We start from the raw sequence: 26,713 nt of genomic DNA on the forward strand, positions 1-26,713 counted from the left end.
ACGGAAACCTGTTCCGTGCCAGCGTGGTTTCGTTTCCCTTCCAAGGAGTCTCCCAGGTCTGGGCAGTTCTTAGTGAGTCCCCTAGAGCCACCTGCTCGAGCTCTTTGTGCCGGCTCTTCCGGCTGTGCCTCCCAGCAAACGTGCCCACGGCTGGGCTCGGCCCTCAGCCACGCTTGGATCTTGAACTTAGTCCTGACTCCCATCTGACCAGCCGTCTGCGCAGCGGGGAGGAGGCTGTGAATGTCAAGGGCACTGGTGAAGGTCACGGGCCTGCCAGGCCCTGGGTGCGGCAGGCCTGCCGGTGGCGAGCGGCGTGCCCTGAGCACGCCGCCTGAATACGGGCACACGCATGTCATTTCATGGTTGGCCTTTCTCTCCTTTTGTTTACAGAAGATGAATTTATAAGTCTGAAAGAGGTGGCAGAAAAGGATCATAAAACCATTCAAAAGGTACTGTAACTTTTTTACATTGATGAATGACTCGTTTTTAAATTGAAATATCAGCACAATTGGCGAAGTAACCTTGTGCCCAGCTTGTCTTGGGATGTAAGAAAGCGTTGATTTATATACTTAACCTCTCCCCATTGTGTGGGTAGAGTGACTGATAATGAATAAGAAGTATGTCTTGGAACCTAATTAATGTATGAAGATACCTCTTTTATTTGGGATAATTGAGCATCTACTTTTTGCTGATAAAGAACCTAAAAATTACCTTACACAGGAAGTTCAAAGGTGGGCTTGTGGTGGTGGGAAAATTACAGTATGAAGAATGAGCTGGCTTCTTTTCAGATCAGGTACTGCTTTGTCCTCATTTTTCTGCCGATGAATGAACTGGACTTATGTGATCCAGTAGATGTGTATATAGAGCAGGGAATTCTTTTGGCATCTAATGTGGCAGGACGGAAGTAAACCCCACCCTTCCTGCTGTAGGGCAGAGACCAGACCCATCTCGGATGCTGGTCCATTCCTAGGCTGAGCACGTGCTGGCTCATAGAAAATTGCTCCTTGAGTGATGAATAGAACGAGAGTGTATTTAGACTTCATGAAATTTACAGGTGTAAAAGTAGAATTACATACCCAGGGTTTTCCAAATATACTTAATATGTTTTCCAGCAACTGAATTGATTCTCAGTTTTTTAATTTAAATTTAAATGGCAACACATGCCAAAGTTTAGGTTCCAGTTCCAGCCAGGTCTGATTTTGCGTTCAGGATATTCTTGGTATTGAGATAGAATTACTTCAAGGCAATATATTTTAAAGAAAGGGCTACACTGATAGGTCAGGTTGGGAGACACTTTCTATGTTTACTGAGCCCATCACAGGTTTTCAGAAAGGTTTCATTTTGGGGGCTTCACCCCATTTGCAATATACAGCCCATTCCGATAGACATAATAGCAGAATTTGTGGACAGAACAGTTTAGCCTCCTTGGCATCAAACTCTAAGATTAAAATCAAAATCTCAGCTTTCCAGTTTCTCTTAATATCCTACCGGGGAACAACGACCAGCTTCTTTATTTAACTGTTTACTGTAAAGGTTTTCAGACTTCACTACCACGTGCCGAGATGAGTTGTGTAAGCATACAGCTCTATATGAGAAGGCCACAATAAGAAATTAAAGTAAAAAATCTCCCCATGAAGTCCCCAATCAAAAAGGAAGGCACCTGGTGTGGGCTTAACTATTTCAAGTGATAGCACCTCAACTTTCCAGGACTCCACTGCCTGGCAGGAGCAGCCGGCCGCACGTGGCTCCTGGGCACCTGCAGCGTGGCGAAAACGTCTGAGGACCTGAATTTTTAAACAGGTTTAGTTTTAAGTATTTTCTATTTAAATGTGAAATTACTGCCCATCTCCATTTTTGGAAATTTTTAAATGTATAACCTGAATAACTTGGGGATGCAAATCTACTTTTTCATCTGCACATTTTATGAAACCTAGATACAGACTAAACCCCTTTCCAGTGAAAATTTAGCTCCCAAATTGAAGTGTGGCATACGTGAAAAATAACACCCTGGATACCAAAGCCATAGTATAAAACGTGAAATAGCTCACCAGTCATTTTTAATATTGATTGCATGTGGAAATGATAGTATTTGGGATGTAAACAAGATTAAATAAGATATATTGTTAAGATTAATTCCTCTGGCTTTTATTTTAACCTTTTAACCATGGCCACTAGAAAATTTAAAATTCCATACATGGCTCACATTATATTTCTACTGGACAGCACTTTTCTAGACAGAGTACAGACAAGCAGAGCCCTAATTTGTTTATTTTTTTATCCTGTCTCTTTTCTTTGTATGCAAATGCCGGGACCCCACCCAGACTGTGAACATAGACATGTTTTGGTATTAAGCAGAGAAAGTCTAGAACACTGGGCTCCTGCTCCTTCTCTGCCATTCTGTCCCCTGGGCCAGTCCCTTCTCCTCCTTCCTGGTTCTCATCAGCTTATTATGTGGATATAATGAGATGACAAACGTGGAAGTGCTTGGTAGACTAGAAAACATCTTAGATGCTGTCGAACAAGTGAGAGCTTATGTTGGCTGGTTTGTTTCGAATATCCTTCATCAAAGCCATTGACTCAGCACTGTTTAACAAGGGTCTGTTAATGTGCCAGGTGCTGCAATACTGCTGGAGATACAAAAATGAGAAATAGACACCTGTGGGCCCTGACACAAAAAACACAGGGCAGTGTGACCAGGACCTTTCACCCTTCTTCCTTGGATTCCCTGCAGCGTATGACAGGGCCATGCCCAGGCTGCCCCATCCCTTCCTAGCGAGTGGCTTCTCCTCCATGCTCCACCAGGAAGCCATTCTCGAAGCTTCTCTTTATCCTCACCCCTTGCTCACCTAGCTCTTGGAATGACTAGCAAACCTTTCTCTCCTGCTCAAGGTTCATCCTGAGCACCACGTCCATATTTTTGTCCTGTCCTCATGCTCAGTCTCAATGTTGCATGCGCTGGGGAGGTTCTCTGGTGGCTCCCTCCTGTCCCCCATGTAGCAGGGTTCCCTCCATGCTCCACACACCTGGGGCCAGGCGAGCATGAGGCTGGAACCAGGTCCTGCTCCGCTGACGTTCTTAGCCATCCACACTCAAGCCTACCTGGTGAACCAATGTTCTTGGTGTACATCAAGCTCAACGCCTCCGAGCTGGCGGCCACGCCCTTGAGCCCATGGCCTGTCTGCGTTACCCACCTAGTTTTGGCACTGCCTCCACCGGGAGGCCAAGGGATGAATCTGGGGTCATTCTTTAGTCTCTGCTTTGGACCTCGTGTCCAGCAGCTTTCAGGTCCACTTCCTCCAACTCCATTGCCACAGACTTAGTCCAGGTCCTCATTTCCATAGTTTAAAAAAAAATTTTTAAAGATGAGTTATTATTATTTATTTATTTATTTCTCGCCCCTTCCCCTCCCCCGCCCCCAGTTGTCTGCTCTCTCTGTCCATTCGCTGTGTGTTCCTCTGTGTCTGCCTGTATTCTTGTCAGCGGCACTGGGAATCCCTGTCTCTTTTTGTTGCGTCATCTTGCTGTGTCAGCTCTCTGTGTGTGTGGCACCACCCTGGGCAGGCTGCACTTTTTTCACTCTGGACAGCTCTCCTGACAGGGCGACACCTACGCAGGGGGCACCCCTGCATGGCAGGGCACTCCTTACGTGAATCAGCACTGCGCATGGGCCAGTTCATCACATGAGTCAGGAGGCCCTGGGTTTGAACCCTGGACCTCCCATGTGGTAGGCTGATGCTCTATCTGTTGAGCCAAATCCACTTCCCCCGTAGCCTTTTTTTTTAAAGATTTATTTATTTATTTCTCTCCCCTTCCCCCCCACCCCAGTTGTCTGTTCTCTGTGTCTATTTGCTGCATGTTCTTCTTTGTCCGCTTCTGTTGTTGTCAGTGGCACAGGAATCTGTGTTTCTTTTTGTTGCGTCATCTTGCTGTGTCAGCTCTCCGTGTGTGCTGCGCCATTCCTGGGCAGGCTGCGCTTTCTTTCACTCTGGGTGGCTCTCCTTACGGGGCGCACTCCTTGCACGTGGGGCTCCCCTATGCAGGGACATCCCTGCATGGCAGGGCACTCCTTGCGCGAATCAGCACTGCACATGGGCCAGCTCCACACGGGTCAAGGAGGCCTGGGGTTTGAACCGCGGACCTCCCATGAGGTAGATGGCCGCCCTAACCACTGGGCCAAGTCCGCTTCCCCTTAATTCACCTTCTGTCTCCACTCTCCTCCCCCTTCCACTCTAGCTTCCACGCAACACAGTGATTCCACACCCTGACCTCTGGTGCCATAAACCTTCCATGACTTCCCTTTGATTTCGGTATAAAATCAAATGACAAAAAAATGCACTGAGTGCCTTTCCTAGGCCCAGGGCACCTACGCACTTGCACATTCGCTACCTTAAATTCTTTTCAGAGTATCTCTTTGCGGTATCATTTCCCTAATTGTGCAGATGTGCCAACAAAGGCGTGGAGTGTAGACGCAACTTGCCCACACAGCTGGTTAGGAGCAGGGGTCTGATTTGAACCTGACCGCCATTCTGTGTGTCACGTCCCCTCCCTTGTCTCTTAGCATGACTCACGAGGTCGCCCTGATGCCCCTTCTCACGCCATACCCTGCGCTTCCTCTGGGCTTGGGTCCCAGGTTCCCACAAGATCAAACTTGCCCCCGTCCTCCAGGGTCTTCTGGGGTTCCTGCTGGCTCCCCACCTTCCCTCTTCTCCAACTTGTTGAGCTTCTATGCATCCTCCAAGTCCCTTGTCCAAAATTCCACTTCTGTGAATTCACACCAGATATACCATATCTTCTTGGGGGATTTTTGCCATGTCATATGCACTTTTTCATCTATATTCTACTCCTTTTTTCCACATTGCTCTCCTCCTCTACTGTCAGTGCTCCAGGGGCAGGGATTTGGTCTTCCTCATTTTTATACCCCTGCAGTCTAGCACAAAGCCTGGCATGTTCCTGACATGTTTATTAAATTAATTAATTAGTTAATTAATAGTGAATGAATCAAGTTGAGTGGATGTCATATATTACATGCAGTGAATGGCAATCATTTAAAATCTTGAGTCAAGTCTAATAGGTACAAGGGCCCTGTACCATAAATTTTGTATTGGTGGCTACTTTCAGTTGGTATGAATATGGCTTGACATTAACCTAAATATAGCACAAAAACCTAAAATAAGAGCAATGGGTCATATAAAGAGTAAAGCAAAATTACTCTTTTTTTGCAGACTGGGACCTGCTTTATTGTGTATTGATGTCACATTTTTGTGGGGTGGGGTAAGGAAGCTTGTAAATAAATTGCTATTTTCTGTGTATATGTTGCTTGCTCATATGATACAAATATAATAAAGATATGATAATATGTCATTATTACATGATAATCTATGTGAATTTAATTTTTCCTCTTATCATATTAGGATACATTTCTCTCATATTTAGAATCAAATAAGTTACACTAAATTCTTTTGAGGAGGAATTTCATGGGTTCTGTGCTTTAATCAAAATGTAACATTCTTCTCTATTTCAGTTACTTGATAGTAAAGACAGATTAAGATTGGAGCTTGAGTATGAAAAAGCAGTAGTTCAAGACATGGTAAGGCGATTTACATTTTTTCCCAATGAACTTGAATCTGGATATTTAATTTAATCACAAAAAAAAGTCAAACTTTTGTGTAACTGTTTACTGGGCTATTCATTTCACTTTTATAAATGATCTAAGTGTATGCAGTAAAAACACTTTGGGTAAAAATTGTTCTCACTATGTAGAAGAGTCTTCCATAAGAAATAATATTAAAATTTAAAACAATGTACAAGATTTTTGCATTTTATTATAGAGATTTTTTTTAAAAAGCAAATATGAGCGCTCAATATTTTGAAGGATTTGCTATTTTTAGTTACAAATTGCCATAAATGACAACAAAAAAAGAGCCCAGCTAGATATTTTGGCATTCTGTGTTAGTCTCATAAGAAAACACTGCCTTTTTATGCTCTTTTAAGAGAACTTTCCAGACGGCTGGCCTTTTATTTTATCGGTTGACTCTCCACCCCCCAGCCCCCACCCCTGCCCGGCTTATGGAGTTGGACTTTGGCTTGCAACTGATCAGCACTAGTATGTCTTTGTTACAGTAAACTGACTGTGTTTATTATAATAAAAAAATAAAACACAGCTTGACTTGCGTTCTAAATGTGCCTGAAAAGAATATGATACTGTTTAGAAAAGAAAAGGTTGTTCGCAGGAAACCAACACCACTGCAGATATTGAAACATTCGCTTTCTTAGAGCCTGTCACACTCGGTGCCAAGGCGTCACTGCTTCCTTAACTGTTTTGTTGCTCTCAGCACCATGTGTTTTGGGTTCCTTGTCATAGAAATTAATGCAAAACAATGCTTCTGGATTACAATAAAGCCTTCTATGAAACCAACTTGGGCATGCAGGAAATGAGCAGAGTTATGGCTGGCGGCTCACAGAAGCCATGTGTCAACAACAATGAAAATGTTATTTTGAACCCTTTATTTTTAGATACCTGGCACATAAAAATATTCTCCCTCATTTGCGTATACTAGGCCCATTCCTTCCAATCTCATCCCCCATCCCGTCTGCCATTCCCCCAAAGTCCAGGCTTTGCATTGAAAAACAAACAACTAAATGTACATATTGTCATTAAAATAGAGAGCATCTTTATAGAGCAGGAAGCAATGCCATTGTGTTAGTCTCCGAGCCCGTGATAGAGAAGAAATTAAACTACTTAATCAGGGAATTGGTGCCTAGGTGTAAGCAGACCCCATCCTCTTTGAATCCCTGTGCTCCTTTATTTTAACTCTAAGTGTTTAACGGGTCCCATTGTTGTGCCCATGGGGGACCAGTCGCGTTTTATTTTGTTGTTTAGAAGTTTCTTGAGCCCCAAGCTCGTTGCCAAGCAGCCACGTCCTGCATCACAAACCCCGTGACGACACAGAGCCTTTGGCGTGCTCAGGGCTGTTTGCAGGCTCACACTGTCTGTCCCGGGAGGGACCGTAGGTTCCTGTGGTGACCAAGCTTTCCCTGGCCCACGGGCCCTGCATCTAGGAAGGTCACTGTTTCGGGGACTTCTCCCCCGTCCCCCGCGCATCCTGCTGTCCCTCTGGGGGAGGCCGAGCTTCCCCTTTCTTTCTTGCCGTGGTGCTTTTTTTGGGAGGAAGGATCTGGGATTGCACTGAGGTGGGGTTGTGGGGAGAAGGTGGGGTTGATCAGTCATCCCGTCACACTGAGGCGCTTTCTGGTTGAAGGGTGTTTGTTCCATGTTTGTCTATGACTTTGTAATAGGTTACCAGATTTTATTTAGGTTTTTGACTTATGTTGCCAAAATGAGTTTCAAGAGCATGTCGGGTGAGTTGGGCCAGTAATTTGTTCAGGTAGGGAGGGAAGAGAAATGGGGGAAAGTAACAGAGCAGGGGTCCTAGGTAGAGAGGGAGGTGGGCTGATTTACAAGCTCCAGTTCCCCACTGTAGATTACAAAGGCCCGGCTTACTTGTGTGGCAACGAGGCAGAGGGAAAATGGAGAGAGGGGTCCGCACAGAGGGCAGCAACAGCTCCAGAGGCGAGAGAGCCCGAGAGAGCGCTCGCTGAGGCTTCGGGAGGCTTTTTGAACTGTTATTCCACCCCTTTGCTAACGGCAGGGGAGGGGTTCCAGTGTTTGCTCTTTTGATTGATCACCCCACCCATCAATCCCCCATGAGGGCCCAATGATAAAGTCCTTGGGGAACATCCGGGGCTTCTCCTGGCTTCGAGAGGAAGTCTTTGTTTTGAATGGCAGGATCTTGGGGGTGGGGGTCTACCAGCAGCCATCTTGGGGGCTACTGATGTCCACGTGGACTCTCTGCCAGGTTCCAGATCCATCTGTTGATTCCCTATCTTCCTAGCCTGCTTCAACTATGTTCCAATACAGTTTGCTTTTGAGCTATGAAGAGCCTAGTTTATGAGCCTAGAGTTGGTGCTGGAGTTGGTAGGTATACGTCCAAGAGATTTGAATCTTTGGTCTGTCCATGTGCCAGCTGGGCCCTGAGCCTCAGCAGAGTTGCAAAGCCTACTGCCCAGTTTGTTGGACTCACCCAGGACAAGTTACAAGGAGATGAGGAGGGACAACCACCACACCAAGGAACTAAGAGACTCTGCAGCTGCAAGCAGGCGAGTCCCATCCATCAGCCATCTGGGGCCAAGGCCCCCCCCCTCTATTGAAGATTAAGTGGGTATCACAGTCCCAGAATCCTCAGGATTGGGGGATAAAATATGCACTGGAGTGGACTTACTGGTACTCTACTATGGGTTATTGGTATTTTGACAATGGAAGAAATCATGTAATTGATGTGGAGACAGTGGCCACTAGGGGTGCCAAGGGCAGGGAGAGGAAAAAGAGGTATAAATGGAGGCATTTTGGGGACTTGGAATTGTCCTGAGTGACACTGCAATGACAGATGCAGGCCATTATGTACCTTTCCATAACCTACAGGATTGACTGGGACAGAGCGTAAACTACAATACATGCTTAGTACAATACTCCACACATGTTCATCAACTGTAATGAATACATCACACTAATGAAAGATGTTGTGAATGTGGGGAAGGGTGGGAGGTGTGGGGAGTGGGGTATATGGGAATCTCATATTTTTGTGTGTAACATTTTGTGTAATCTAAGTATCTTTTTAAAAGATAAAAAAAATTAAAAAAAAATTTTTTTAAATAAAAAAAAAAAGAGCCTAGTTTAAAAAGCCAAAGAGCTGGTGGCAAAAAGCCACAATCCAAAAGTATAAGTAATCTACGAAATTCAGAGCCATCATTGGGGAAGCAGAGTGAATAATTTTATATCTTCTTGAGGTTCCTAGATTGAGTGCCATTTGTTTATCCTGAAGCTAACAAAACAGAGGGTCCTCGTCAGAGGAGTGTCACCCTTGAACCCTAAGCCTTAGCTGATTTTCTACCTGCTAGGTCCCAGTGCTCCCTGATTCTCGGAGCAATCCAGACTCAAGAGAGGAAGGAGGTAGCGGGGTCTCTGCAGCACCTGCTCTGGGGGCAGCACTAACTGCTGCAAGCACTTCTTTCCTGTGGCAAAGCTCCTGGGTGCCTGAGTTCCTGGGAAGCTCCCAGCCTGCCTTCTTCTACTGCTTGGTGCTCGGCACTCTTTGGCCATCCTACCAGGACACTGATCATTTTGGTGACCCAGACATCTACTGCAATAAAATAAATCCCCCGCTGTGCGTGATGGCACGCCTGGGTTGCAGCAGCCCTCTTCTGAGGCTGACGGACCACAGATGGATGCAGCCGCTGGCCGGGGGTGGCTGCCCTCTGGCTGGGAACATCCTGGAGCCTGGAGGATGCTTCCCGGGGCCTGTGCAAAGCCGCCTTTCTGCTGACGTTCTGGGAACACCACCTCTTACTGCAGGCCCGCGTGGCCTTGAGGGTGGCCGCATCCCTGCAGGCTGTGCAGGGGGGAGTGCAGCAGGTCTGCTGGCTCCCCGTCAGCCCCCTGGCCCACAGGTCACAGGCATAGTCACCCTGCAGCCGTGCAGCCTCCACGGTCTACTCAAGAGGCAAATCTGGAGAGGAAGAGCGCCTTTGGCAGCCAGTCCTCCCTGCAACTGGCAGGAAGATTGGCAGACGCGCCATCGGGAGGCTCGGGGCGCGATGGCCCAGAGTTGTGTTTCTTCGGGGGGGCAGCTTGGGCATGGCCTGCTCTGGGAACGGCCCCCGCTCTTCGGGGCTGGATCGAGAGGCCCACCCTCGGGTGCTCACTCCTGGAGAGACAGCCTGCTGTGCGTCTGCGTTTGCCTCCTGTGGGATCAAAAGATGGGGCTCCCCCGTGATCAGGCTGCACCCCGGCACCTGGCATGGCAGCCAGCAACGGGCAGATGCTGCCACCCAGCCATAGGAAGGGCTCCTTTGGCTTAGCCCACACAGGCACCTGCAGTGTGATAAGCAGGTGGTACCGCTAGCCCGTAGATGCGACAGAGCTGCACAGCCTCCAGAGGGATCGCAGCTGCCTTTCAGTATTAATTTCTAGGTCTTATTCCAGGGGTTCTCAAACATTTTCATCTCAGGATCCCTTTGCAGTCTTAAAAATTACTGAAGTCTCCAAGGAGAGTTGGTTTACATGGGATTTAGCTATTGATATTTATTTTAATTTAAAGGTGAGAAATTACAAAAATATGTATGTATTAGTTCATGTAAAACACCAATAATAAACCGGTGATATGCAAATCTCTTTACTATCTGCTGTATCTACTATCTCTACTACATCTGGGTCCTCATATCTGCTTTTGCATCCATCCATCATGATGAATATCACATAGCAGCTTTACTTGTAATAGCCCCAAACTAGAAACAACCCCAATGTCCACTAACAGATGAATGGGTAAACAAATTGTCATATGTCTATCCAGTGGAATAATATTAAACAATAAAAGAAATGGACTACTTTGACACACAGAAATAAAGATGAATCTCAAAAAATTATGCTGAGTGAAAGAAACTAGTGACAAAGAATATATTTTTTATGATCAATTTGCTTAAAAATTCTAGAAAATGCAAACTATTTTTTAGTGACAGAAAGCAAATGAGTGGCTTCCTGGTGATGGAGCAGGTGGGTAGGAAAGACGGCCTTCAAGGGGGCAGGAGGAAACTTTGGGGAGTGGTGGGTTTGCTTACTACCTTAATTGTGATGAGGGTCTCACCGATGTATATAAATATCAGAACTCAACAGGTTGCAGACTGTAAAAATGCATAGTTCATTGTGCATCATTTATATGTCAATGAAATTGTAAAAAATACAGAACAACAAAATTAAAATACTACAAGTTTCTTTGAATTATCCGGCAAAAGAGTAAAGCTATTAAGTGTACATTTTCATAAATTAAACATGAAAGTTGCAATGTATAGAGTAACTACTAGAAGAATAGAAACGAGTCATATAACTTCTAAGCTACTACAAGGAGAAAAATAATTGAATGAATATAAATTCTCAATCAATCTGAAAGAAGGGAATAAAGAAGAGAAAAAGAAACATAAGATAGGATAAATTGGATGTAAAAAAAAAAGATTAATTTGACCCCAAATATATTGGTAATTATGTTTATTGCAAATGGACCAAATGCTCAGGCTAAGAGGCAGTAATTGTAAGACTGGATGGGAGAAACAAAATTTAATTATATGCAACTGTCACCCAAAAGAAAGCTAACATACCTATTTTATTAATAATATGAGACAAAATAGTCTTTAAACAAGATGCATTTTGAGAGACAAAGAGCATCAATTCATGATGATAATCATAGGTTCAGTTCACCAGGAATATAGAAATATTCTATTTTTTATGCACCTAATATAATGGTTTCAAGATATATAAAAACACTGAACAAATTTTAAAACCAAGTAGAATTCACAACAAATAGGAGATTTTAACAATTTTTTCTACCAATAATTTATAAAATAATAAAGAACACTGATAAAGAAAATTTCAACAATACAAAGAGGTGATCTAATTGATATATATAGAACTGTACAATGAACAACTGCAGGAAATACTATCTTTAAACACCTAGCAAACATACACAAAAATAGAAGATACAGTAAGATACAGAAATTCTCAACATATTTCAAAATATTGAAATGATTCAAAACATATTCTCTGACCACAATGTATTAAGCTAAACATAAATGAAAAGATAAGTAGAAAATCCTCTAATGTTTAAAGGAAATACTTATATAACACATGAGGTTAGAGGAAAAAATCATAAGGCAAATTACAAAATATTTTAAGGCTAATTAAAAGATGATATATTCAAACTTGAGATGCAGCTAAAGTCATATTTGTAAAAAAATGTCTATCCTTAAGTGCATATACTAGAAAAGAAGAAAAGCTGAAAGTTAGTGATCTGAGATTACATTTTAGGAAATTTTTAAAAAAGAACCACAAAACTAAACAAAAAGAAGTAATTGAAATAAGAGTAAGAATTAATGCATTAGGAAAAATATGTACATAAGGATATTCAATAAAACCAGAACTTGGTCTGCAAAAAAAAACCAAAAACAAACTAATAAAACTGACAAATCTCTGATGGGAAAAATCAAGGAAGAAAAGGCACAGAACACAATATCAGGAGTCACAAATGGGTCCACCATAGATGATGTAGGCATTAAAAGGACCATTAAAGTATATCGTGAGTAACGTTATGCCAATTGATTTGAATATTTTGATAGAATTATGAAGTGTGAGATGATATCCTGTTGTACTTTTGGTGTGCATTACCCTAATAGCTAGTGATATTGAACATGTTTTTCATGTGCTTTTGGTCATTTGTATTTCCTCTTTAGAGAATGTCTAAGTCTTTTGTCCATTTCTTTTATTGGATTGCTTGCTCTTTTGTTTTTGAGTTGTATAATATCTTTGTGTAGCATGGAAATCAATCCCTTATCAGATATGCGGTTTCCAAATATTTTCTCCATTTAGTGGGCTGCCTTTTCACCTTTTTGATAAAGTTTCTTGAGCACAAATATGTTTAAGTTTGAGGAGGTCCCATTTAGCCATTTTTTCTTTCATTGCTTATGATTTTGGCATAAGGTTTAAGAAACCAGGTCTTGAAGATGTTTCCCTACATTTTCTTCTAGGAGTTTTGTGGTTGTAGCTTTTATATTGAGATCTTTGATCCATTTTGCATTAATTTTTGTATAAGGTATAAGATAGGGTCCTCTTTCTTTTTGGATTTGGCTATCCAGTTTTCCTGCACCCTTTGTTGAATACACTGTTTTGCCCCACCTGGGTGGGTTTGACAGCCTTGTCAAAAATCACTTGACCATAGGCGTGAGGGTCTGTTTGTGAACCATCAATTTGAGTCCATTGGTCCATATGTGTATCCTATTGCCAGTACCATGCTGTTTTTACCACTCTAGCTAGGTGATTTGAAGTCTGAAAGTAAGAGTCCTCCAATTTTGTTCTTTCTTTTTAAGATGTTCTTGTCTATTGGGGTTGCTTACCATTCCAAATAACTTTTTAAAAAAGATTTATTTTATTTATTTATTTCTCCACCTCCCCACATTGTTTGCACTCACTGTCTGCTCAGTATCTGTTGTGTGTTCTTTGTGTCTGCTCCTCTTCTTTTTAGGAGATCATGGGAAATGAACCCAGGACCTCCCATGTGGGAAGGAGGCACCCTATCTCTTGACCCACCTCCACTCCCTGCTTGTTGTATCTTTCATTGTGTTCCTCATTGTTTCTCCTCTTTGAGTCATCTTATTGCATCAACTTGTTGCACCAGTTTGCCATGCCAGCCCATCACGTCAGCTCACTGTCATGTTCATCTTCTTTAGGAGGCATCGGGAACTGAACCCAGGACCTCCCATGTGGTAGGCATGTGCCTAATTGCTTGAGCCACATCCACTTCACCCAAATACCTTTGTTAATTGGGTTTTCCATTTCCTTAAAGAAGGCTATTGGAATTTTTATCAAGATTGCATTGAATCTACATATCAGTTTGGGTAGAATTGACATCTTAACGATATTTACTCTACTAATCCATGAACATGGAATGCTCTTCCATTTATTTAGGTCTTTGATTTCTTTCAGCAGTGCATTGTATTTTCTGAACACAATTGCTTTATGTCCATGGTTAAGTTTATTCCTAAATATTTGCTTCTTTTAGTTGTTATTATTGTAAATTGAATTTTTTCTGACTTCATCAATTGTTTACTAGTGTATACACAATTGATTTGTGCATATTAGTCTTGTTATCATGTGATCCTTCTGAAGTCATTTATTAGCTCTAGTAGCTTTGTTGTAGATTTTTCAGGACTTTCTAAATATAGGATCATATCATCTGCCATAGCAAAAGTTTTACTTACTCATTTACAATTTGGATGACTTTTATTTCCTTTTCTTGCCTGATTTCTCTAGTTAGGACCTCTAGCACTGTATCGAACAGCAGTGGTGACAGTGAGCATCCTTGTCTTGTTCCTGATCTCAGCGGGCAAGCTTTCAGTCTTTCACCACTGAGTACAATGTTAGCTGTGGGTTTTTCATGTATGCTCTTTATCATACTGAAAAAGTTTCCTTCAACTCCTATCTAAGGAGTATTTTTATTTAGAAAAGATGCTGTATTTTGTCAAATGACTTTTTTGCCTATTGATCATATGTTTTTCTTTGATTTGTTAATGTGATATATTACACTGATTGATTTTCTTGTGTTGAATCATCCTTGCATGCCTGGGATAAAACCCATTTGAGCATGATGAATACTTCTTTTAATGTGCTGTTGGATTTGATTAGCAAGTTACCTATTGAGGACTTTTACATCTGTATTCATTACAGAAATGGGTCTGTGATTTTCTTTTTTCATATCATCTTTATCTGGCTTTGATATTAGGGTGATATTGACTTCATAGAATAGTTTGGTAGCATTCTATCCTGTTCAATTTTTTTGGAAGAGTTTGTGTAAGATTGGTATTATATCTTCTTTGATGCTTAGAGGAATTCACCTGTGAAGCCATTTGGTACTGGGCTTTTCCTTTTGGAGAGTTGTTTCATGCCTGTTTCAAACTCCTTACTTGTGATGGGTTTGTTGATGTCTTCTATTTCTTCGAGGGTCATTGTAGGTTGTTTGTACATTCCTAGGAACTTTTTGCCATTTCATCTACAATTGTCTAGTTTTTGGCATACAGTTGTTAATATTATTCTCCTGCGATCTCATTTATTTCTGTGGGGTCAGTAGTAATGTCCGCATTTTCATTTCTGATTTTACTTATTTGCTTCGTCTCTTTCTTTGTCAGTCTAGCTAAGGGTTTGTAAATATTGTTAATCTTCTTGAAGAACCAACTCGCAGTTCTGTTATTTTTCTCTAAAGTTTTTTTGTTCTCAATTTCATTTTTTTTTCCTGCTCTGATCTTTGTTATTTCATTCCTTCTGCTTGTTTTGAGAATAATTTGTTATTCTTTTTCTATTTCCTCCAGCTATGTAGTAAGGTCATTGATTTTAGCTTTTTCTTCTTTTTAAATATGAGCATTAATGGCTATACATTTCCTTCTCAGCACTGCCTTTGCTGCATCCCATAGGTTCTGATATGCTGCATTCTCATTTTTATTTGATCCAAGATATTTATTGATTTCTCTCACAATTAATTCTTTGACCTGCTAATTGAGTATGTTGTTTACTTTCCACATATTTGTGAATTTTCCCTTTTTCTTTTTTGCTTCTCCAACTTTATTCCATTAAGATCAGAGAAAGTACTGTGTGTAATTTTGATATTTTTAAATTTGTTGAGATATGCTTTGTGACCCAACATACAGTCTATCCTAGAGAAATATCCATGAGCACCTGAGAGCTGCTGTTTTGGGGTACAAAGTTCTGTATATGTCTATTAGGTTCATTTCATTTATCATATTATTCAAGCTCTCTTTTTCTTTATTTGTCCTCTGCCCAGATGTTTTATCCAGTGACTAGAATGGTGTATTGAAGTCTCTAACTATTATTGTAGAGATAGCTATTTCTTCCTTCAGTTTCTCCAGTGTTTGCCTCACATAATTTGGGACTTATGAATTAGGTACATACACATTTATTGCTATTTCTTCTTTGTGAATTTCCGCTTTTATTAATGTACTGTCCTTCCTTGTCTCTAATAACAGCTTCACTTTTTTTTTTTTTTTTTTTTTGAGGTACTGGGGACTGGAGATTGAACCTGTAACCTCATATGTGGGAAGCAGGTGCTCATCCACCGAGCCACGTCAGGTTCCCTGAGTTGGTTTTCTCACTTGTTTAGCTTGTTTTTTGTTTTAGTTCTTTTTCTAGGAAGCACCAGGAACCAAACCAGGAATCTCCATTGTGGGAACTCAACCATTTGAGCCACATCTGCTTCCAACAGCTTTGTTTTTAAAGTCTATTCCAACTTTTCTTTTAATTTACTGCATTCATGGCATATCTTTTTCCAGCCTTTCACTTTCAATTTAGATTGAAATTGACTAAAGAGAATCTCCTGTAGACATTTATAAAGATGGCTCATATATTCTTATCCATTCCACCGGTCTGTTTCTTTTGACTGGGGAATTCAATCCATTAACATTCAATGCTATCCATCAACCATGTGGGATAGCCACCTCTTTTTGATATAGAGGTGAAGTGGACACCACCATTCCAGGGTCCACAGGATGGAGGAATAAAATATGAATTAGAGTGGACTTACTGGTATTCTACTATAGAACTACTGTGGCTAGTAATGGAAAAACCTGTAGCATTGTTGTGGAGGAAGTGGCCATGGTAGTTGCTGAGGGCAGGGAGAGGGAAGAAGAGATGTAATGTGGGGACATTTTGGGGACTTGGAATTGTCCGAAATGATATTGCAGGGAACAATGCTGGACATTACATATCCTGCCATAACCCACCCTGAATGTACTGGGGGAGAGTGTAAATTACAATGTAAACTATTATCCATGAACTGCAGCAGTGCTCCAAAATGTTTTCACCAAATGCAATGAATGTGCCACAATGATGAAAGAGATTGTTGGTGTGGGAGGAGTGGGAGGGTGAGGGGGTATATGGGAACCTCTTATATTTTTTAATGTAACAATTTTTGTGGTCTCTGTATTTTCAAAAAATACAATTAAAAATAAATTAATTAATGAAAAAATTCAATGCTATTATTTCAAAGGCAGTTCTTACATCACCCATTTTGGTCTTTGGGTTTTATCTGTCATAACTTATTTTCATCACTCTTTTTACACTTTTACTGACATAATCTTCTTTTCTAGATGCTATTCCAAGCCTCTTTCTCTTGTCTTGTTTTTTCAGACTGTAGCTCTCCCTTTAGTATTTCCTACAAAGCTGGTCTCTTGGTTACAAACTCTCTCAGTTTCTGTTTATCTGTGAATATTCTAAAGTTGCCCTCATTTTTGAAAGACAATCTTGCCTGATATAAGACTCTTGGCTGGCAGTTTTTCCTCTTTCACTATCTTAAATATATCATATCACTAACTTTTTGACTTCATGCTTTTTTTCTTTTAAGATTTATTTTATTTATTTCTCACACACACACACACCTTGTTCTTTGTGCTTGCTCTCTGCTATCCATGTCCATTAGCTGTGTGCTTTCTGTGTCTGCTCATCTTCTCTTTAGGAGGTACCAGGAACTGAATCCAGGACCTCCCATGTGGAAAAGAGACAGTCACTTGCACCACCTTTGCTCCCTGCTTTGTTGTGTCTCTTATTGTGTTTCCTCTTTGTGTCTCCTTGTTGCCTCACCTCGCCACACTAGCCTGTAGTGCTAGCTCTTTGGGTCAGCTTGCTGTCTCACTTGTATTTTCTAGGAGGCACTGGGAGCCAAATCCGGGCCTCCCATGTGGTAGATGGGTGCCCAAATGCTTGAGCCATATCTACTTCCCCCTTCATGCTTTCTGGTAAGAAATCAGCACTTCATCTTATTGGGCATTTCCTCTTGCTGCTCTCAGGGTTCTCTCCTTGTCTTTGGCATTTGAAATTCTGATTAGTATGTGTCTCAGAGTAGGTCTATGTGGATTTATTTAGGTGGTAGTACTTTCTGCTTCTTGGACACAGATATCTGTGTCCTTCAATAGAGCTGGGAAATTTTTTATCCCTATTCATCAAATATTCTTTTTCCCCCTTTTTCCTTCTCTTCTCCTTTTGGGACATCCATGACATGAATGTTTACATATTTTCCCCATCACTTAGTTAGAGACCCTGTTCAATTTTTTCCCTTCTTTTCTTCATCTATTCTTTTGTATATTCACTTTCAGAGGCCATGTCTTCAAGCTCTTTGATCCTTTTTTTTTTTTTTTGCTTTTTTAAATCTGCAGTTATATGCTTCCAGTGCACTGTTGATTTCTTCTTTTGTGCCTTTCATTCCCAGAATATCTGCTATTTTTCTATGTATGCTTTCAGATTCTTTGTGCTCTCCAGTGTCTTTGTTTTTTAATATATATTTTTTGAAGTATATCATTCATACATGAATATACATAAAGTGTATAGTAAAAGTTGTGAACTTACAAAATAAACATGTATAGTATCATATATGGGTCCCATACATCACCTCTCCCTCAACATCTTACATTGTTGTGAAACTTTTGTTACAAAGTTTGCAAGAGTATTGTCAACCTTCTGCTAATAACTGTAGTCCATAGCTTATATTTGGTGTATTTTACCCCCAACCTACCCTATTATTTTTTAAAATATATTTTTATTAGACAGATTGGGAAGTTAAAACAATGACACACATTTGCAGAATTTGAATACAACATCCCTTCACCAACATGCCACACCATGGTGGAGTATTTGTTAAAGATTATGAGATAATATCATAAGACTATTACCACCAATCAAGGTTGATAGCATATATTTGGCACATTTTTACATACCCCCCCCATTATCAACACAGTACATCTTTGGCATTGATGCAAGAATATTACAATATTGCTGTTAACCACAGTCCATAGATTACACCAATTTTTCCCATGTTCTTCCACATTCTCACCACTCTGCAATAGTGACATCCACTCCAGCTCACAGGACACTCTTGCATCTATACCATCAACCACAGTTCTTTTCCACCTCTGGGTTTATTGTGTTATTCAGTCCCCAGATTATTCTCTGACTTTCTTTCAATTGATATTTACATCCCTAGACTACTTTTTTTGTCCACAATCCCATTTATAAACCAGCTACTACTCATTATAAAGTGTTACTATCAGCTCCATCCATTTCCACACTTTTGCAGTCAAGTTAATTAAAACTTGTACATACATTAAGCATCAGTAGTTCTTCTCAACCATCCTCTTATCTCCTAATAACCTATACTCTAGGCATTAACTCCCTGCATTTATTCTTCATATTTAGTCCATATTAATGAGACCAAGCAATATTTGTCCTTTTGTGTCTGGCTTACTTCACTTAGCAGAATGTCTTATAAATTCATCCATATTATCATATGCATCCCAATTTCATTTCCTCTTACTGCTGCATGGTATTCCATTGTATGTATATACCACATTTTGTTTATCCATTCATTGTGGATGGACATAATCCCATTTTTTGGCAATTGTGAATAATGCTGCTATGTCTACTCATGTCACAGTTTTTAGTGATTCTGGATATATTCCTAGTAGAGGAATTGCTGGATCATATGGCAGTTCTATATTTAGATTCCTGAGGAACCACAAAACAGTCTTCCTCAGAGGCTGCACTGTTTTATAATCCCCCAACTATAAAGGACAGTTCCTATTTCTCCACATCCTCTCCAGCACTTATTGTTTTCTGTTTCTTTAATAACAGTCATTCTATGTGATGTGAGATGATATCTCATTGTCATTTTTTATTTGCATTTCCCTGATAGCTAGTGATATAGAACTTTTTTTCCATGTCCTTTTTGTCTATTTTTATTTCCTCTTTAGAGAAATGTCTACTTAAGTTTTTTGCCCACATTTACATCAAATTGCTTGCTCTTTTATTCTTGAGTTGTATGCTCTTTATGTAGAATGGAAATCAAACCCCTATTGGGTATCCAATTTCCAAATATTTTCTCCCTTTGAGTGGGCTGCATTTTCACTTTCTTGAGGAAGTGCTTTTAATCATGAAAGTGTTTAATTTTGAGGAGGTCCCATTTATCCATGTTTTCTTTTGTTGTTCATGCTTTCAGTGTAAAATTTAAGAATGCACCACCTACCACCAGGTTTTGAGGATGTTTTCCTACATTTTCTCCTAGGAGCTTTATGGTTCTAGCTTTTATATTTAGGTCTTTGACCCATTTTGAGTTAATTTTTGTATAAGGTATAAGATAGGGGTCTTCTTTCTTTCTTTTAGCTATGGATATCCAGTTCTCCCTGTACTATTTGTTGAAAAGACTGTTCTACTCCAACTGGGTTGGTTTGACAGACTTGTCAAAAATCATTTGACCATAGATATAATAGTCTGTTTCTGAAACTTCAGTTTGGTTCCATTGGTCTATGTTTCTATCTTTATGCCAATACCATGCTGTTTTTACCAGCTAGGTAATATGATTTAAAGTCCAGAAGTGAAAGTCCTCCAGCTTCACTTTTCCTTTTTAAGATGTTTCTTGCTATTCAGGGCACCTTACCCTTCCAAATAAATTGGATAATTGTGTTTTTCATTTGTTTTAAAAATGTTGGTGAAATTTTTATTGAGATTGCATTGAATCTGTATATCAATTTTGGTAGAACTGACATCTTAATGATATTTCATCTTCTAATCTATGAGCATGGAATGTTCTTCCAATTATTTAGGTCTTTTTAAAAATTTCTTTTAACAATGCATTGTAGTTTTCTGAATACAAATGCTTTATATCCTTGGTTAAGTTTATTCCTAAATATTTGATTCTTTTAGTTGCAACTGTCAATGGAATTTTTTTTCCTGAATTCCTCCTCAGACTGTGCCTAACAATAGTAAAAAAACAAACAAACAAACAAAAAACAACACTGATTTTTGTTTATCAATCTTGAATCCTTTCACTTGGCTGAAATGGTTTATAAGCTATAGAAGCTTTATTGTAGTTTTGGGGGGACTTTCTAGATACAGGATCATATCATCTGTGAATAGCAAAAGTTTTACTTCTTCCTTTCCAATTTGGATGCCTTTTATTTCTTTTTCTTGCCTGACTGCCCTAGCTAGAGCCTCTAGCACTATATTAAACAACAGTGGTGACAGTGGGCATCCTTGTCTTATTCCTGAACTCAACAGGAAAGCTTTCAGTCTTTCACCATTGAATGCAATGTTAGCTGTGTTTTGTTTGTTTGTTTTTTATATATAGGGGCTTTATCATGTTGAGAAAGTTTCCCTCAATTCTTACGTTTTGTAGTTTTTTTATCAAGAAGGGATGCTGTATTTTGTCAAATACCTATTCTACATCAACTGATAAGATCATGTGATTTTTCTTCTTTGATTTATTAATGTAGTATATTACACTGATTGATTTTCTTGTTTTGAACCACCCTTGCATGCCTTGTATAAAACTTGATCATTTGAATAATTCTTTTAATGTATTGTTGGATTCTGTGATGGTTAGGCTAATGTGTCAATTCGGCCTGGTAATTGTGCCCAGTTGTTTGGTCAAGCAAGCACTGGGCTAATTGCAATACAAGGACATTTATGAAATTTAGTCACCAGTGATTTTACTGCACCGAAAGCTGATTACATCTACATCAGTCAGGAAGATTGCTGTCAGCAATGAGTGATGCTTTATCCAATCAGTTGAATGCCTTACAAGAGGAAGTGATTTCAGCATTCAGATAAAATTTCCCAGCTCAACTTTGGAGGGCCAATGTCTTCCAGAAACTCATCGATGACCTTCATTGGATTTTCACCAGAGCCCTGGTTTGCAGCCTGCCTGTGGAACCTGGACTTGTGTGTCCGAAACCGGCGGGGGTGGATTCCAGGGGCCTGTGGGAAGAAGCAGGCGGAAGGGGGGGATAGAGGCAGGAGACGAGAAGAATGGAGTCAAGACAGGATTCTGATCAAGCCTCATTTATTGGGGGTAGAACATGGGAATTTATACTGAGGGAAGGGAACGTGTCCATGGGTGATAGGTTGGTTTTGCGGGTGGCAGACGTCCAAGGAGGGGATTGGCTGAAAGTTCGTGCCGGGTCTGCAGAGTTTCGCGTCTTGCGCATGCGTATTGCTGTGGTCACCAGAGTTGTGGCGGGAAGGGGAGAACAAAGAAACAAGGAAGAAGAAGGAGGAAGTGGCGGGGCAGGGCTGTAGTAGTTATGAGATCCGCCATGTTGTTGGAGGCTGTAAACAGACCTCACAGCGGGTGGCTCCCCACACTTGTGTGTCCCCAAGGTCACATGAGAGACTTATAAAATTGCATACTATTGACAGATATCTTCTGTTGATTCTGTTTCCCTAGAGAACCCTGACTAATACAGATTTGATTAGCAAGTATTTTATTGACGATTTTTGCATCCATATTCATTAGTGAAATGGGCCTGTAATTAAAAAAAAAAATTTATAATACCTTTATCTGGTTTTGGTATTAGAGTAATATTGGCATCATAGAATGAGTTTGGTAGCATTCCATCTTTTTCGATTTTTTGGAAGAGCTTGAGTAAGATTGATATTAAATCTCCTTTGAATGCTTGACAGAACTCATCTGTGAAACCATCTGGTCCTGGGTTTTCATTTTGGGAGCTGTTTGATAACTGTTTCAATCTCTGTATTTGTGATCATTTTGTTGATATCTTCTGTTTCTTCTAGGGTCAGTATAGATTGTACATTCCCAGGAATTTTTCCATTTCATCTATATTGTCTAATTTTTTGACATACGGTTGTTCATAGTATCCTCTTTTGATCTCTTTTATTTCTGTGGGGTCAGTAGTAATGTCCCTGTTTCCATTTTTTCAATTTAGTTTATTTGCATCTTCCCTCTCTCTCTCTCTTCTTTTTTTTTTTTTTTTTTTTTTTGTCAATCTAGCTAAGGGTTTGTCAATTTTGTTAATATTCTTGAAGAACCCACTTTTGGTTTTATTAATCATCTCTATTGTTTTTTGTTCTCAATTTCATTGATTTCTGCTCGATCTTTGTCATTTCATTCCCTCTATTTGCTTTGGGATCAGTTTGCTGTTCTTTTCCTAGTTCCTCCAGCTGTGTAGGTAGGTCATTGATTTTAGTTCTTTCTTATTTTTTAATGTAAGTGCTGTGACTATAAATAACACTCTCAGCACTGCCTTTACTGCATTCCATAGTTTCTGACATGTTGTGTTCTCATTTTCATTCATCTTGAGATACTTACTGTTTTCTCTAGAGATTTCTGCTTTGATCCACTGAGTATTTCAGAATGTCCTGTTTAATATCCTTATTTTTGTGAATTTTCCCTTTTTCTGCCTCTTGTTGACTTCCAACTTTATTCTATTATGATCAGAGAAACTGTTTTGTAAAATTTCTACCTTGTTGAATTTATTGAGATCTGCTTTGTGACCCAACATATGGTTTATTCTGGAGAAAGACCTGTGAGCACTTGCAAATAATTTAAATCATGCTGTTTTGGGATGCAATGTCTGTATATGTCTATTAGGTTTAGTCCATTTTTCAAGCTCTCTGTTTCTTTATTGATCCTCTGCCTGGATGTTCTTTCCAAGCTGATAGTGGTGTATTGAAATCTCCAACTATCATTGGAGATATCTATTTCTCCCTTTAGTTTTGTGAATGTTTACCTCATGTATCTTGGGGAATCCTGCTTAGGTGCATATGCATTTATGATTGTGATTTCTTCTTGGTGAATTGTCCCTTTTATTAATATACAATATCCTTCTTTGTCTCTAACAATTTTGCTTTTGAAATCTATTTCATCTGATGTAAGTATATCTACTCCAGCTTTTTTAAATTTTTTTTTATTGTTACTGTATGTGTGGAATATCTTATTCCAACCTTTCATTTCGAATCTATTTGTATCCTTGGGTCTAAGGTGAGTCTCTTGCAGACAGCATATAGATGGTTCATATTTTCTTATCCATTCCACCAGTATGTGTCTTTTGATTAGGGAGTTTAATCCATTAACAGTCAATGTTATTAAGGTAAAGGCAGTTCTTATTTCACCCATTTTGACCTTTGGGTTTTATCTGTCATATTTTATTTTCACCACTCTTTTGACACTTTTAGTATGTTACTGATAAAATGTTCATTTCTAGACTCCCTTCCAAGCTTCTCTCTCCTATCTTTTCTTTTCAGACTGTAACATTCCCTTTAGTATTTCCTGCAAAGCTGGTCTCTTTGTTATAAATTCAGTTTCTGTTTATCTGTGAATATTTTAAACTCACCCTCATTTTTGAAAGACAGTCTTACTGGATATAAGATTCTTGGTTAATAGTTTTCCTCTTACAGTATCTTAAATGTATAGGTATTCCTTATATGTTATGTATCACTTTTCTCTTGCTGTTCTCAGAATTCTCTTTGTCTTTGGCATTTGACATTCTGATTACTGTATGTTTTGGAGGAGTTGATCTATTTGGATTTATCCAGATGGGAGTACATTGTGCTTCTTGAACACAGATATCTATGTCCTTCAATAGGGCTGGGAAATTTTCTACCACTATTTCATGAAATATTCCTTCTGCCCCTTTTCCTTTCTTTTCTCCTGGGACACCCATGATATGTATGGTTGCACGTCTCTTGCTGTCATTTAGTTCCCTGAGGCCCTGTTCAATTAATTCCATTCTTTTCTTCTTCCGTTCTTTTGTGTGTTCACTTTTGAAGGCAATGACTTCAACCTCACCAATTCTTACTTCTGCCTCCTCAAATCTGCTGTCGTATGACTCCAATGTTCTTTTATTTTCTTTATTGCACTTTTCATTCCCATCAGATCTATTATTTTTTTATGTATGCTTTCAAATTCTTTGTGCTTACCCAGTGTCCTCTTAATATCCTTAATCTCTTTAGCCATCTAATTGAATTTATTAAGGAAATTTGTTTGAATATCTATGATTAATTGTCTCAACTCCTTTATATCATCTGGAGGCTTTCTTGTTCCTTTAACTGGGCCATATCTTCCTATTACTTGGCATGGATTGTAATTTTTTGTTGGTGTCTTGGCATCTGGCTTACTAGATATATTTATTCTGGGTGCAGTTTTTACCTTTAGTTTAGGGCTTTCTTGCCTTTTCTCTCTTGCTGGTTGTATAATAGGAGACAAGTATGTAGTTGGTGCTGTAAGCTGTGGAGGCTGAAGCTGCTCGCATTGCCCCGGGAACTGATGAAGCTTCTCCAACCTTTCTCCTCTGTCAGGGGTAGGGACAGAGCCACAGCCATGTGTAATAATCCAAGTTGTGCAGGACAAGACTGTCTGTAATTTCCTGGGGAGACTGATGGAGCTTTACACCTTTTCCTCCCCTACCTGAGGTAAAGATGGAGCTGCAGGTGTGGACAGCCATCTATGCTGTGCAGGTATAAAATGACCACAGTTGCCCAGGTGGATGGATATAACACCGTCCCTCCCTCCACCAGGGGTGGAGATAGATCCTCTGGCATGGTCAATAATCTAATCTGTGTGGGGCAAATACACCTGTACTTGCCCTGAGAGGCTGAGGGAGTACTGTCCCTTCTGGCTTTTAGGGGGTGGGAACAGAACCACCAATACCCAACAGTTCAGCCCATGTAGGCTGAAAGTACTGTCTGTTGCTGAGAGAAGCTGAGGAAACACTAGCCCCCTCCTATCCTATTAGGGAGTACTCACCAGTCCACAGGTACTCACCAGTCCAGGCCACGCAGACCAAATATGCCTGCCATTGCCTAGAAAAGCTGAGGAAATAGAGCTCCCCTCCTATCCTACTTGGGGACAGGGATGGATTAACAGGTGACTATACAGTCTATGTGGGTCAAAAGCACCTGCAGTTACCCAGAGAGGCTGGGGAAATACAGTCCTTCTCTTGTCCTACTGGGGGTAGGGGTGGAGCCACAGGTCATCAAGAATCAAGTTTGTGCAAGCCCAAAGCACCTGAAGTTGCCCTGACAGGCTGGGGAAACACCAGCTCCCTCCTATCTATGGAGGAGGGGGGTGGGACAGCAGAGGTGGAGATGGAACAGAAGGCCCTCAAGAAACCAGTTCTTGTGGGCTGAAAACACCTGTCATTGCCTGGAGAGGCTGAGGATACCCAGCTCCTCTCCTATCCTATTGGGATGCAGCCCCAGGTAACCAACTATCAGTATGTACCAGCCAAAGGCACCTGCAGTTTCCCAGAGAGGCTGGTGCAGATTCCCGCCCCCCCCCCCCCCAGCTTCTTCCCTCCTGGAGGTGGGACTAGGACCTAGGCTAGGGCTGCAGTCTGATCTTGGTGGAAAGAAGCCAGTCCCTAACTTCACTGTGATTTTTAGTCAGTCCAACTTCCCCTCATGCTGGGGGTGGAGTCAAAATGGTGGCTACTGGCCTCTTTCCAATTTGGACATGTTCAAACTTTAGCTGTTCTTAGGATTATACTTTAGTCAACCAAGTTTACTAATCAGTAGCTGAAGTTAGTGCTAACTGTTTCTTCCTCCCCCATTTTTGGGAAATGGAGTTTCCTACTCCAGCCATGGAGTGCTCCCAAGGTGGCCTGCACCACGGGCACTGGCCTCTGTGGTGTGGAGTACTGTACTCACGAATCCTCTCTGCAGATGCGCAGTCCCCTTCCATTCTTTCAAGGATGAATGAGCCCCCAAACAGGTGCTTTAGCTACTTCTGAGTATTACTAACTGCCCTGTAGCACCAGCTGATTCTAGGAGCTCCTTACTCCATGGCCATCTTGCCCCCCCACCTCACTAGTGTCGTCTTAATATCCTTAATCTCTTTAGCCATCTCGCTGAATTTATTAAGATTTGTTGGAACATCTATGTTGTCTGAAGTTTACATACAATATTAGAGAAAATTTCAGTGCACAAAAGAAAGCATATAAGATAAAAAGATAATGTAGATGAATTTTAAAAACAATATTAGGGTATAGTTGCAGTATATAAAAACTTTTTTTTTTAAGTTTTTAAAAAAGATTGTGTAAAACTATTAATGTAAATCCCCATACAAATCAGATCAAAGAGGAAAACAATGTGATAATCTCAATAGATGTCTATATATTATTTGTTAATAAAATAATATCCATTTGCACAAACAAAACAAAAACCAAGCCAAAACAAAATCTCTTAGAAGTAGGATGAAACATCTGTAGCCTCTAAATAGTAAAACTGACAATAAACATTATATTTCATGGTGAAATACAAGAAACT

At 40.4% G+C, this 26,713-nt stretch overlaps 1 protein-coding gene across 1 annotated transcript in view; it reads left to right on the top strand.

Moving 5' to 3' along the window:
• Positions 1-26,713, top strand: part of C5H10orf67 (chromosome 5 C10orf67 homolog) — a 185,246-nt gene that overhangs the window by 64,416 nt on the left and 94,117 nt on the right. Inside the window, exons 7-8 of the mRNA XM_071215493.1 lie at positions 391-449; positions 5,522-5,587. Of these exons, the coding sequence (XP_071071594.1) occupies positions 391-449; positions 5,522-5,587 (125 nt within the window). The remainder of the gene's footprint in view (positions 1-390; positions 450-5,521; positions 5,588-26,713) is intronic.

Source organism: Dasypus novemcinctus, chromosome 5 (assembly GCF_030445035.2).
Source record: "Dasypus novemcinctus isolate mDasNov1 chromosome 5, mDasNov1.1.hap2, whole genome shotgun sequence".
NCBI classification, from domain to species: Eukaryota; Metazoa; Chordata; class Mammalia; order Cingulata; family Dasypodidae; genus Dasypus; species Dasypus novemcinctus.